We start from the raw sequence: 13,479 nt of genomic DNA on the forward strand, positions 1-13,479 counted from the left end.
ACTGGCTGCCACCCACATGACCCCAACTGGTGCTGGGCACGAACCACAACCGAGGTATGTGCCCTTAGCGGGAACTGAACCCAGGACACTCAGGTCCACGGGCCGAGGCTCTAACCGCTGAGCAAAACTGACCAGGGCTGTTCTTATGCCTTAAAAGGATTGTCAAAAGGTCAAGTAGAGCAACAGAAAGTAATGATATAAGAAGCTCATATATAAAATCCCTCTGAAAGAAATGAGTCTGAATTGCAAGCACAATTAGCATGCTTTAATGTGAAATATATTATACCAAAGTTACCTTTTTAAAATTAGGTTCTATTGTGTTAGCACTTCACACAATTCCTTCATATTATTTTCAAGTTAGTTAGCTGGTATTAAATTTGATTTCAAAATCTCTCCTATTTAACTCTTTCTCCATAATGACTTCACATCTCAGAGTCTCACTGTCCCTAGAGAAGGCACACTTTCCTAGGAAAGACAGTGGTAAAAATGGTATAGAGGAAGATTACCTTAAAATAGCTGAAATCAAATATGATATCTCCATATTTCTGTTGATCAGCTCGGTCTTTTAACCTGAATACAGCAGGAATAAACTCAGAGAGCCTCAAAAGTTCAGCAATGATGGCATTGCCACAGGAAACAATCCTTAGGATGGCCTGGCCACAGAGGTTGTTCTCAGCTAGAAAGTCCAACATCCTGAGAGCCAGCAACTATTCTGTGCCTGGCTGGTGGGGCTAGTTAACTGGCTTCAGAACTGGGGTCTGTGATGCATTAGATGAAACTGGGTCTGCTGACAGATATTTGCTCCATTTAAGAAACTGTATCAAAAACAAAAACAAAAAACAAAAAAATTTCCATTTTTTTAAGGCAGCATGTGAAACACATAGGCGATATTTTTCTCCCAAACTCCCTAAAACACGAGCAAGAAAAATGAGTTCTGATGGGGGATGGGGGGTAATTATTCTCCATTCCTCACGTTTTCCATGTGGAGGGGCTTTGATACTTCAACACCCCTGGTCTCTTTCTCAGATCGTTCTTTACTTCTCCCCATGAGGAACGACCCAGTGTAGCTTCTGCTGAGCTTGGGAGAAGGAACCACTGAGATGTGGGGTTCCAATGTGTCCCCCCAAGTGGGCACTGATTATGAATTTTTCCTTACAGGAACTATGGCGCTTGTTTTACCTTTGGGAAAAGGTATGTCCTAAAATCCACTAGAATTAGTTGAGTGAACACCTTTAAAAATGTTTTTCTCATATGTTAGGTATAGGAAGACCTTGTCATCAAGGATAATACTTGCCCAAGAAAGGTAACACAGGGACTCTAAAATAACTACAAGCTTTTCATACCAAGCAGTGGAAAAGTTTGATTAGGAATGTCTCTTAAAACGTTATAACTAAAACTGAATTATACTTAACAGAATTCGGAGTAAAATTGCAACAACTATGTACTGATTCAATGGACAAACTGAGAATGAGTCAAAAGTTGATTTTGCTAAACTGTGATTTTTGGTCACACAGCATCTTGTACTTCATAGCTGACTTTCAGGGCATATTGTTTAAAGAGGTGATTTTTGCAAAACGGTTTCTAGGCGTTATTCTTTTCCCAAAGGTCTCTCCCAGTTCTTTCTCAAATCATTATCATTTGAAGTGTTCATTTGTGTCATGGTCTTTGTTGCTTTCTCTCCTCTCTGTGTTAATTTGGCTAGGCCATCATTTGTCAACTTCACGGAAGCCTGACTTCCTTTTCAACATCATGAACGCCCATGTCTTTTCCAACATCTGCACTTTTACCTTCCACCTCCCTGAAGCTAGGTTAGACATGTGACTCAGCTTTGACCAATGAGGTGCAAGAAGTCTATGGTAGGACTTTGTAAGAAATATTTATTCCTCCTGCTACAAGGAGAGAGGCATGTGGAGAAAAACGTCCCTCTCTGTGCCCTGACTATCCCCTTACTTCCTGCCTTTGAATCTGGCCCAATGAATATTTGATGCCTGAAGCCACAGTAGCCACCTTGAGACCATAAGGTGATAAGCCTCAGAGAAAAAGCCAAGAACCTGCAGATTGGTGTGGAAGAAGAGAAATAATTTCAATTCTTGTCCACATTACTGATTCATTGATTCAACTGTGGCATTATCTACCTCTGTAATCCTTGTTAAATTGTTTTTTTTTTTGTGGTATATCTACTGTTTATTGAGTTTTGGATTATCTGCAGGTGAAAGCATTCTTAGTGACACAGATTCATTCATTCAATAAATATTTACCCAGTGCCCACTATGTGCCAAGAACCATTTTAGGACCTGAGGATAGTGCAGTGAACAAAGCTAAGTTTCTCCTTTCATGAAAACTACATACTATTAGGAACAGGAAAGTCATAGCTGAAGTGTGTGTGTGTGTGTGTGTGTGTGTGTATAATGTCCCATTATGGGCCCTGTAAGGTTTTTTTTGTTTGGTTTTTACTGTAAGACCATGCACAAATCAGGATCCTCGGGAACATTTTTTCCGAAATGCAAAGGACTTTGGCACGAGCATGTCACAGGGGAGGCGATTAAGATGCAGAGAGGAACAATGACTTGCCCAAACTCACAGCCCAGGGCAGAACTGGCATTCGCACCCGGGTCCGTCGGGCTGTAAAAACGCCCACTAAGCTCTCAGTTTTCTCCGCAGTACACGGAGGGATAACGACGTCCACACGGCACCGCTCCCGGAAACTTGGAAGGTTCAGATGCGGGACCAGCAGCTGAACATCAATGTCTAAAGCGCCCAAGCGGCGTGGAACACGACTTCCAGGTGGAGATGAAGGGCCTGGACTGCAGCCCCACGCCAGGCTCCCCCATCCAGACCCACCTCACGCCACAGATGTCCCCTGCGCCAGTGCGGCCCGGGGGGGGAAGGGGGATGCAAAGGAGGGGACGCAAAGGAGGGGCGGTGCATCCCGCCCGACGTACCTGTCGCCTGGGCCGCGCCAGGGCGCAGAGCGGGGCGCCGACCGCGCGAGCCCGCACCGGGTCCCACCCGGCCTCTGCGCAGGCGTCCTCGCTACCCTCAGTCCAGGAGCCAGCGCTGGCGACCCCGGCTTCCGCCCCTGGCGCCCTGGCGGTCACGTGACCAAGGGGGCGGGGCGTCATGTGACCACTGGCGGGCGACGGCTGATGACGTTCGAGCCCGCGCTCGGTTAAGGAAGAAGTTGGGGTCCCGCTGTAGGAAGTCGGGGCACAGTCGGACAGAGCTGGGCGGGGCGGCAGGTGAGGTGGACGCGGGGTGCGGCGGCGGGGAGGGCGGCGGGAGGTGTCGCCCCCTGTCGGGCACTCCGCGGGTCTCCGGAGCTGGGGTCTGTCGACTTGGGCTGGTCCTGGCTCTTTGCACCTCCCGGCAGTGCGGCTGCGGCAGTTGACCTCCTCCTCCGAGACCCGCCTCCGCCTTCAGCCCCGAGTGCGTGGGGAAGAGTTCGCGCGCTCTGGACCCAGACGTGCCTGCCTGTTGGAACTGCCCTTAAACCAGGCGGGGGCAGGGCGTTGGGTGAACGCCCCTGGGCCCCGGGTTCCTTTTCCCGCGGGTGGGTGTTTGTGAGCGTGAGAGGTGGTGGGGATGAAGCGCCGGGACCGTTTTTGGCACACGACCGGGAACCTAGAACCGGGGTTGCTGCCGGAACTGTCTCCAGGTCTTTATTGATCGCCTGTTTTGTGGGAGCTGTTATATAGGCTGTAGATATCCCAGAGGGAAGGAGTGGAGGACGTGTGAGCAGATAGTTGTGATGAGTTTTACTGAGGGAGAGTGTGTGTGTGTGTGAGAGAGGAAGGGAGGGGACAAGCAGGTGCTTGTGTGGTTAGGCTTCAAAGAGAAAGGTGCATCCTTGCACCTTGAGGTATAGCTCTGATTAAACTTGCACAGGCCCCCCTGGATTTAAAGGTCAGCACACTGTGTATAATTTTTTTTTCTGTGCCCACCACTGAGCTGTACAGAAAGACGAAAGGAGGGAAGAGTAGAGAAACTTTTCGTTTTTTTAAATCCTCACCAGTGGATATGTTTTTATTGCTTTTTTTTTTTTTTTTGGTAGAGAAAAACATCTATTAGTTGCCTCCCCTACATGCCCCAACAGAGATCAAACCAAAAACCTAGGTATATGCCCTGACCTGGAATCGAAAGGCATTCCAGGGAGGACATTCCAACCAATGGAGCCACCTGGCCAGGACAAGAAGTGTTTTTACATTAGCCAAAAATGGATCCTGCCTACAGAGAATCGTTTTTGTTTTTTTTAAATCCTCACCCGAGGATATTTTCACATGTGTCTTCAGACAGAGTGAGAGGGAGAGAGAGAGAAACATCTATGTGAGAGAGACACATCGATTGGTTGCCTCCCACAGAATCCCTACCAGGGCGGAGGACCAAAGCGCAATTGCGACCAAGGTACATGCCTTTGACAGGAATCTAACCAGCAGCTCTTTGGTCTAACTACTCTAACCGCTGAGCCAAACTGGCCAGGGCCCTACAGAGGATCTTATAGACCTGCTGGGGTCTGAATGTTTGTGTTCCCTCCCTCATTCACATGTTGAAATCCTAATGCCATAATGCCAGTGTGATGTTACTAGGTGAGGCCTTTGGGAGGTGCTTAGGTCAGGAGGGTGGAGCTCATGGATGAGCTTAATGCTTTTATAAAAGAGGCTCCAGAGACTTCCCTTGTTCCTTCTATGGTTATAAAGAGCTAGAAGGCATGAGCTTTGAACCAGGAAGAGGGCCTTCACCAGAACTTGACCATGCCAGCACCTTGATCTTGAACTATCTAGTTTCCAGAACTATGAGAAATAAATCTCTGTTCTTGATAAGCTATCCAGTCCGCTGTTTGGTTGTAGCAGCCCAACTAGCCTATTAGGGGAGGCAAAATAACATGCTGGGGAAAAACTCAGGAAATGTGTAAACTTATTTTAAATGTTCTTGGAGACCATAGGTACAGGAAACAAAAAGATTGTTTTTCCTGTGGAAGGCTCCAAGAGGAGCTTGATTTAAACCAGGGTTTCTCCAATTGCACTGTAGACACAGGCCAGATAATCCTTTGTTTTGGGAGCTTTGCTGTGACTTACATACTTAGCTGTACTTCATGGGAGGAATAGGGAAAAGTGTGTCTGTTCCACTTTTCTGCGCCATCTACTCTCTTTGCTTCCCAATCTGATTATTTTCCTTTGAAATATTTCAGAATTACAGAAGAAAGTTTTCCCTAGCTCTCTGCATGTGTAAAGTTTTATTGGAGTAATGTGAATTTTTCATTCACATAAAAGGATATCTTCTAGGTGGTAGACACTTTTCTATTTATCCTGAATTGTATTAATCCTTAGATACATTGTGTCTTACTCAGCTCAGGCTGTTGTTTTTTTAAAAAAATACCATAGACTGGTGGTTTAAACAACAGAAAATTACTTCTCACAGTTTTTGGAGACAAGGTGCTGGCATGGTTGGATATTAGTGAGGACTCTCTTTTTTTAAATAATTTTTTTGTTTATTGATTTTAGAGGGAGCGATAGAAACATCGATGAGAGAGAACATCGACTGGCCACCTCCTGCATGCCCCCACTGGGGATTTGGCCCACAACCTGGGCATGTGTCCTGTCCGGGAATTGAACGAGTGACCTCTTGGTATATGGGTCGAAGCTCAACAACTGAGCCACACCAGCTGGGCGAGGGCTCTCTTTCTGGCTTGCATCTGGCTCCCTTTCCTCTTCTTGCTGTGTACTTACATAGGGGGAGAAGAAGAAGGAGAGAGAAAGAAGGAGAATGCACCCTAGTGTTTCTTCCTTTTCTATTGAGGACACTAGTCTTATCATGAGGGTTCTACACTCATGACCACATCTAAACCTGATTATCTCCCAAAGGCCTCATCTCCAAATATCATCACATTGAGTGTTAGGGCCTCAACATATGGATTTGGGGGAGACACAATTACCTCAGTGTTCTCCACACTTACTTGATCCTAAGAATCATCTGGGGGGCCTCATAAACATTTAGTTTTCTCAGTGTACCCACCAGAGACTCTGAATCAGTGGGTCTGAGATGGTATCCATAAATATGTAATTTTAATATTTGAGCTGATTCTTAAGATCAGAGAAGTCTGAGAAAACTACAAAATTTAATATATCCTTAATAAGGCTATGAGATAGATGTAATTATCTGTTTTTTACATAGGAGCAAACTGCAGGTAGAGAAGATAAGCAACTTAATTAGGGCTGTGCAGTTTTAAGTGGCATGGACCGGATGTAATTTCCAGACCTCTGTGTTGTATTGTCCCTCGGTATTATGATGAAGTTGATGGTTTTAAAAGTTGTTCCCGTTTTAAAAGATTTATGTGCTGGTAATTATTCTGAGTATTTTATTATAGTGTGTGTGTGTGTGTATAAACTCATTCAGTCTTTGCAGTACTATCCTTGAGGTAGTAGGCACTGGATCATCCCTATTTTACAGAAAGGAAAAGTGAAGCATTGAGAGGTTAAATAATTTGCCTAAAGTCATTCAGCTACTTAAGTAGCAAAATCAGGCTTTGAACTCTAGTAGTCTAGCTCCTGACTCTGTATTGCCTCCATAGTCTACTCCAAAGTGCAGCTGATGTTTATTTGTTATTTTTATTTTTTTGGTGGTATGTGCCCCTAGCGGGAACTGAACCCGGGACTCTCTGGTCCACAGGCCAACGCTCAACTGCTGAGCCAAACTGGCCAGGGCCTGATGTTTATTTTAATGTAAACATATTTCATGTTATCTGTAAGTAAAATTGATATTCCAGGAAGCTATGCCCTGCTTATACTGTGGCTTTATCCCCTGGTTCGTAAATACACTACGCTTTGATAATTATGTCTCTAGAACCGTGCTGTCTAAGGCAGTAGCCACTAGACACGTGACTGTTTAAAGTTAAATTGATTAAAATTAAACACAATTAAAAACTCAGTTCCTCAGTCACACTAACCACAGTTCAGGTAATGAATAGCCCATGTGCCTAGTGACTACCATATTGGACAGTGTAGATTCTAGAATATTTTTGTCATGGCTAGAAGTTCTTTGACAGAGCTGCTCTAGATAATTTAGACTTACACAAGAATCAACACTGACTAGGAAAACTGGGTACTTGTACCATATCATTTGCTCCCTGCAGGTTTGTATTTTCTGAGTAAACCCCAGAATCTGACTAGTGATTCTCCATAGCTTCTAAGGTCGCTGCTTGCCTGTTTCAAGCTGTCACAGTGGAAGGGGTATGGAAAAAGCGTGGTTTTATGGACTGGGCCTGGAAATGGCTCATATATCGTTGTCTTGAATTCAGTCATAAGATGACGCCTAACTGCAAGGAAGGCTGCAAATGGTGGTCAAGCTGTATGACCAAGTTGAAGAGGAAATGGGTTTGGTGGGCACCAAGCTGGTATCAGGATATTTTTAGTATGACTCTTATTATCTCATGTATGATGAACCATGATGCCTTGATTGCTATGGATAGATTTATTTTCCATGAATTACTGTTGTACTTTTTCTTTATGGGGAAAAAGAATCCTGAAACTTGAACTTAAAAATATTAAATTTATTGGAGAGACATGGTTAATAAATTCATATAGGTTTTAGGTGTACAGTTCTGTAATACATCATCTATATATTACATTGTGTGTTCACCACTCAAAGTCATCTTCTGTCATAATTTATTTGACCCACTTTACCCTCTTCTACCCCCCCACCCCCATTTCTTGCTGGTATCCACCACACTGTTGTCTATGTCTGTATTTTTGTTTGTCTTATTTCATTTATTGCTTTCAGTTTTATATATCACATATGAATGAAATCATATGGTTCTTGACTTTTTCTGTTTTACTTTGCTTAACATGATGTTCACAAGTTGCTTCCATGTTGTTGTAAATGGCAGTATTTCATCTTTTCTTATGGCTGTGTAGTATTCTGTTTTATGTATGTACCACATCTATCCAATCATATATTGAGGGACACTTTGGCTGTTTCCATGCCTTGGCCACTGTGAATAATTCTGCAATAGGGGTACATATGTCTTTATGAATAAATACTTTCTGGATCATATGGTAACTCTATTCTGAATTTTTTGTTTTCCACAGTGGTTATATCAGTGTATATTCTCAGCAGTGGTGAATGAGGGATCCTTTTCACCACACCTCTCTGATACTTACTATTTCTTGTCTTGTTGATAATAGCCATTGTAACAGGTATCTAATTGTAGTTTTGATTTGCATTTCTCTAATAGCTAGTGAAGTTGAACATCTTTTCATATATCTATTACCCCTTGGTATGATTGATTGTCAAGATGCTGTGGCTTTATCCCCTGTATTACAAATATAATACTGCGCAGAATCCTAAAGAATCCTAAAGTGTGCATGATTGTATTCTAATTTTTTCATGTACATGGTTTTCCCTTGAATCTGTTTTGTGATTCTAATATTTATGAATTTATATTTTCCCATTTTATTGTATGTGTTTGTATTTATATTGTATAAACTGTCTCAACTTGTTTGTTGTAATAAAGTGAGATTGTAAATAACACTGTCTTTTACCAAAATGCAAATATGCAGAAATCATCATTGGATATTTATAGTCTGTCTATTTTCTCTCTTTAGGTGTAAAATATTAACATCTCAGAAAGTTCCAGAAAAATGCAACAAGAACCTTGTTCCATCATTTGGATTTTAACATCTCTAACATTTTGCTCTATTTGCTTCAGTTCTTGATTTTTAGGATAAATTTAAAAAAATAGATAAATCTAAAAGTCCTATTTAACCACCCTAGACTCAGCTGGATTGATTCTTTATCCTGCGCTTAAGACTCTGTCCATTGATGGTTTTTGGCACCAGTTCAGTGCCGACAGGGATCCCCAACTTGAGGTGCAGTGAAGAAGGAAACTTGATTCGTGCAAACAGCTCAATTGTGATGCAGCACAGCTGTGAGAAGAGCATGGCCGTGAAGCAGCTCATAGCGTTGTAGCTCAGTTATGAAATAGCATGGCTGGGGAACAGCATGGCTGGGAGGCAGCCCTGGGGTGAGGCCCTCTCTAGCTAGATAGCTCTGTTCTGCTCTGGTTCAGTCTGTTCCACTCTGTCCTGCTCCACTCCATCTGCTCTGCTCAGGTCTGCTCCAGCAAGATGCATTGGTATTTTGGTTCCAGCTCAGGAAAGCAGTCTGTTGTCTTCAATGGAAAGGGAAAGTGTGCTCTCCCAACCAGGGAGGAGCTGATTTACATAGGGAGAAATCCCTACCCCTGGGCCCAGATTGGTTCATTCTCATGCAGATGAGGACTCTAAATTCTTACAGTTTGATTTGTCCAAAAAGCACTGCCATCATTGATCAGAATGGAGAGCTACTCTGATTGGTTGGTGAAGGTGCTAATGAGAATATAGCTGCCTGGCTCCAGTTAGACAGGGAAAGTCTCAATCCTGTTGGTTGAGACAGTTCTAGGAGCTCCTTTATAAGGGCTGGTTCATGTGGCAGGAGTTCAGTGCAGGGGGCAGGCAGCTTAGTGCAGGCTTCTTGAAGCATGAGAAGACCCTGTTTGGAAATGGCTGTCGGCTGTTTTTAAATCTAACCCCAGTTAGCCACCAGGAGCTCTTCTTGGTAGCTATCTTTTTTCCTCTGGGTTGACAACCCTTTACACCAGCGGTTCTCAACCTGTGGGTCGCGACCTCTTTGAAGGTTGATTCACAGAGGTCGCCTAAGACCATCGGAAAACACATATTTCCGATGGCGATTCATAACAGTAGCAAAATTACAGTTATGAGGTAGCAACGAAAATAATTTTATGGTTGGGGGTTACCACAACATGAGGAACTGTATTAAAGAGTCATGGCATTAGGAGGGTTGAGAACCACTGCTCTACACTATGCTCCAAGACATACTAAATATTTGTTAATTGAGTGATTTGAATTAGTAAGTTGTATTGTGGATGTTTGTCTGTAGTAGACAAACACTTCAAAAATAGAAATAGAAATCAGTATCTTAGGATCTTCTCTGTGCCCTTTCCTTTGTATACCCTTTGTGTCTTTTTTTAAAGTGAATCTTTTAATGTGTCTTTTTAAAAATGATTGACACAGTAAGGCACTAAATACCTATTTGTTGAATGAATGAAAAAATGAACCAGTTAAAGGGACCAATAACTTAAAAACTACTGTAGTCACATGTGAGATAAAGGTGGTGGCAGTGGAGATGGAAATAGCATAGATACTAGGCAGTTCCCCAGGAAAAGAGGGAAGGGTAGTAGGGCAAGTCCTAGTGCCAATTAGTAGTTTGCTGTGTGCTAGACCACACTGTGATATTCTTTCCTATTTTAAAGATAGTGAAGGCTAGGTTCAGAGAGGTTTAAGCAGTCTGCCCTGGTCACTTAGTAGTAAAGTAGCAGAGCCAGGACTCATGCCATATCTATGTGATATAAGCAGATGCCTTTGTTCTGCTACCGTTCAGCCTTCCCAGCCCTCCAAGCCTGTGTGAATTTTCTCTCTAGTTGGTTTCAGTAGATTGAATTTCAGGTGGTTTTGGAATTAAGCAAAGATGTCTTTTGTGGGCAGCTTTATGTAAGTGGTCCAAAACTTAAAGAATTGGTGGCAAAAGATATAGATTAGGGAGCACTTAACATGAAGGTAACAACTGAAACTGTTATAGTGAATGAACTGTCAAAAGATAGTTTATAGAGAAAATTCGCTTTTACTGAAACAGAATCTGTGATCTCACCAAATCTACATATATCGGCTAGAACTTAGAGGAGGTTTCAGGAATATATATTTTTGAGTTTTCAGAATTCAATATGCATATATGTCAGATAAGTTAGAAATTACAGATTTTCAAACTATTTAATTTTTAGAAAAATGCATCAAATGAGTAGCCTACTATTTCTAACCCATTTATATTTTAAGAACTGTGCTTTTATTTAGTTCTTCAGAGAATCAAGAAATCTTTTGGAAGATTCCTTTAAAAAGTGAGGACAGCCCTGGCCAGTGTGGTTTAGTTGGTTGAAGCATTGTCTTGTGCACTGAAGGGTCACAGATTCGTTTCCCTATCAGGGCACATACCCAGGTTGCAATTTGATCCCTGGTCGGGGTGCATGTGGGAGGCAACCGATTGATGTTTTTCTCCCTCCCTCTCCCTCTCTCTAAAATCAATGAAAAACGTGTCCTCAGGTGAGGATTAAAAAAAAAAAAGTGGAGTTACCTTCCCATATCCTGAGTGCATCTGTGTTTGATAGCCCAGATAATGGCACAATGCGTTACTATCCTCTCAAGGGATATAGAATGCATAATAGTGTGACCCTTGTGGGATATTGGATACATTCATATGGATGTTTGCAGAAGTTTTATTTTCCTATGCAGTTATTCTGACTCATAAATTTTGTTTCAATGTGTTTGAAAACTTAGGTAATAATTCAAGATGCCTGGGCGTTCCAGTTCAAATTCAGGTTCAACTGGTTTTATATCCTTCAGTGGTGTAGAATCTGCTCTCTCCTCCTTAAAAAACTTCCAGAACTGTATCAGCACTGGAATGGACACAGCTTCTAGTGTTGCTTTGGATCTTGTGGAAACTCAGAGTAAGTAGTAATAATTAAAATGTATTTCTTTTGTGTCTACTTTGGGATAACTTGTATGGAGGCATTACTCTAGGGATGCAAGATACTTCTTACCTTGTGTGTATCCTTGGGACAATCATTTAATCCCTTTGGGCATCTGTTTTTTCATCTTGTTTTACACATATATTGATGTACTAAGCATGAAATGAGATTGACTAATTCATGTGTGTTCAAGCAGTTATGTACCACTAGAAACTGCATTATGGGCTAAAACATGAAGGTTACTGACCTCAAGGAACATACAATCAAAAGTATGTAGCGTTTGTAAATTTTACAGTGTAGAAATGCATTTGGTAAATTTGTTTTCCAGTAATTTAACTATGTTTTGTTCATACTGATCACCTTATGGACAGACTAAGCTTATGCTAGCGGTACTACTGCCAAAAGAAGGCCTCTACAAAGGAGACAGGTTCAGCTTTGATGAACTTCACCAAAATGTTTGCATCAGAATGTCTAGAAAGATGTTATTTGCTTTCTTTGGATTAGAGTTGTTTTTATCTTATATATGGAGTGAGGGGAGCAACATTATCTTTTTGTTTTCTTTTAAATATCATTGGTTTTTGTAATTTTATTGTGATGTGCCTTGCTGTGATTTTCTTGATTCTGTCTGGTGTTCTTTGAGCTTTATGGATTTGTGGGTTTCCAGTTCTGATGAAATTTGGGAAAATTTCTGCTACTATTTCTTCAAATACTTTTTCTGTTTCTTCCTCCCCCTGCTCATTCTGGGACTCTAATTACATTTTTATTACACTGCTTGATTATGTCTCATAAGTCACTGAGATTTTTTTCCCCAGTCATTTTTCTGTCTGACTTTAAGTTGAATAGTTTCTGTTGCTATGTCTTCAAGTTCACTACCCCTGTTTTCTTTCTGCATTGTCTAATTTGCTGCTGTTAAGTGTATTCAGTGAATTTTTAATTTCACTTAATTTTACAACTGGTGGATTTTTCAGTTGTAGAAGACATAAGAAAAAAAGAAATGGAATCTTATTTTTCTTTTTTTTTAATCCTCACCCGAGGATATTTTCCCATTGCTTTTTAGATAGAATGGAAAGAGAGAGAGAGAGAGAGAGAGAGAGAGAGAGAAAGAGACATAGATTTGAGAGAGACACATTGGCTGGCTGCTACCCACACATTCCCAACCGGGGCCGGGGACAAACTGCAACCGAAGTACGTGCCCTTAGTGGGAACCAAATCTGGGTCTCTCTGGACCACAGGCCGATGCTCTAACCACTGAACCAAACCGGCCAGGGCTAATAGTACATTTATTAAAGCTGGGGACAGTGAAACAAGGAAGGGCATAGGCTGGAAGAAGCAACAGGAGAGCCTAGATGGGGCTGCCTTTCTCCTTAGAAAGGTTATGGGGAAGAAGTGAGCCAAGTGGGGGCTGCTGTCAGCTCACTGGAAAGTCAGAGAAAAAGGGCTCTGGAGACAGGATCAGAGGGTTAGCCCAGGGCGAGCTGCCGCTGCCCATTGCTCCCCTGCTTGCAAGTCTCCTGGGGTCCCGTGGAGATGAGGAGATGCACCCCTGTGGGAGAAGGGAAAGGTGCTGGCATCCTGCTTTCTTAACCAGAATGCACTCACCTAATTTACCAGAATTGTTAATATTAACATCATCTTTAAGCATTTTTGTAAACCCTTTAAGTTTAGTTTGCATTTGAGGAGTGGCCCATCCTTAAAATGTTAATGTCCCTCAGGGTTGTGTCCTTTCTGTTTGTGCCTCTCTGCCAGGGCCTGTCCATGAATGGTTTGCTTAATGCTCTTTTTTTATTTTGTCCATCTGTATATGAGAATATTTTTCTATTAATTTTTAGATAGAGTAGAAGGGAAACAGGGAAGGAGAGAGACGAACATCAATGTGAGAGAGCTACATCGATTGGTTGCCTCCCGCCAGA

The 13,479-nt window shown here is 42.3% G+C and overlaps 2 protein-coding genes across 4 annotated transcripts in view; one reads left to right on the forward strand and one right to left on the reverse strand.

The window, feature by feature from the left end:
- The window catches only part of WASHC5 (WASH complex subunit 5), a 54,662-nt gene extending 51,656 nt beyond the window's left edge, over positions 1–3,006 (reverse strand). The window contains exons 1-2 of the mRNA XM_036263859.1: positions 2,943–3,006; positions 507–815 (exon numbers count right to left, since the gene is read on the reverse strand). Coding sequence (XP_036119752.1) covers positions 507–692 — 186 coding nt within the window. The 5' untranslated portion in view covers positions 693–815; positions 2,943–3,006. The remainder of the gene's footprint in view (positions 1–506; positions 816–2,942) is intronic.
- A 141-nt stretch (positions 3,007–3,147) lies between these two features.
- Positions 3,148–13,479, forward strand: part of NSMCE2 (NSE2 (MMS21) homolog, SMC5-SMC6 complex SUMO ligase) — a 212,930-nt gene continuing 202,598 nt past the window's right edge. For 2 of the 3 annotated variants that reach the window (XM_036264122.1, XM_036264124.1), the window contains exons 1-2: positions 3,148–3,239; positions 11,379–11,548. In XM_036264122.1, the coding sequence (XP_036120015.1) occupies positions 11,392–11,548 (157 nt within the window). In that variant the 5' untranslated portion in view covers positions 3,148–3,239; positions 11,379–11,391. Of the gene's footprint in view, positions 3,240–8,926; positions 9,017–11,378; positions 11,549–13,479 lie in introns of those variants that run through there. The other variant, XM_036264123.1, reaches the window with a different exon arrangement.

The sequence above is a fragment of the Molossus molossus genome, unplaced genomic scaffold (assembly GCF_014108415.1).
Source record: "Molossus molossus isolate mMolMol1 unplaced genomic scaffold, mMolMol1.p scaffold_m16_p_16, whole genome shotgun sequence".
Taxonomy (NCBI): domain Eukaryota; kingdom Metazoa; phylum Chordata; class Mammalia; order Chiroptera; family Molossidae; genus Molossus; species Molossus molossus.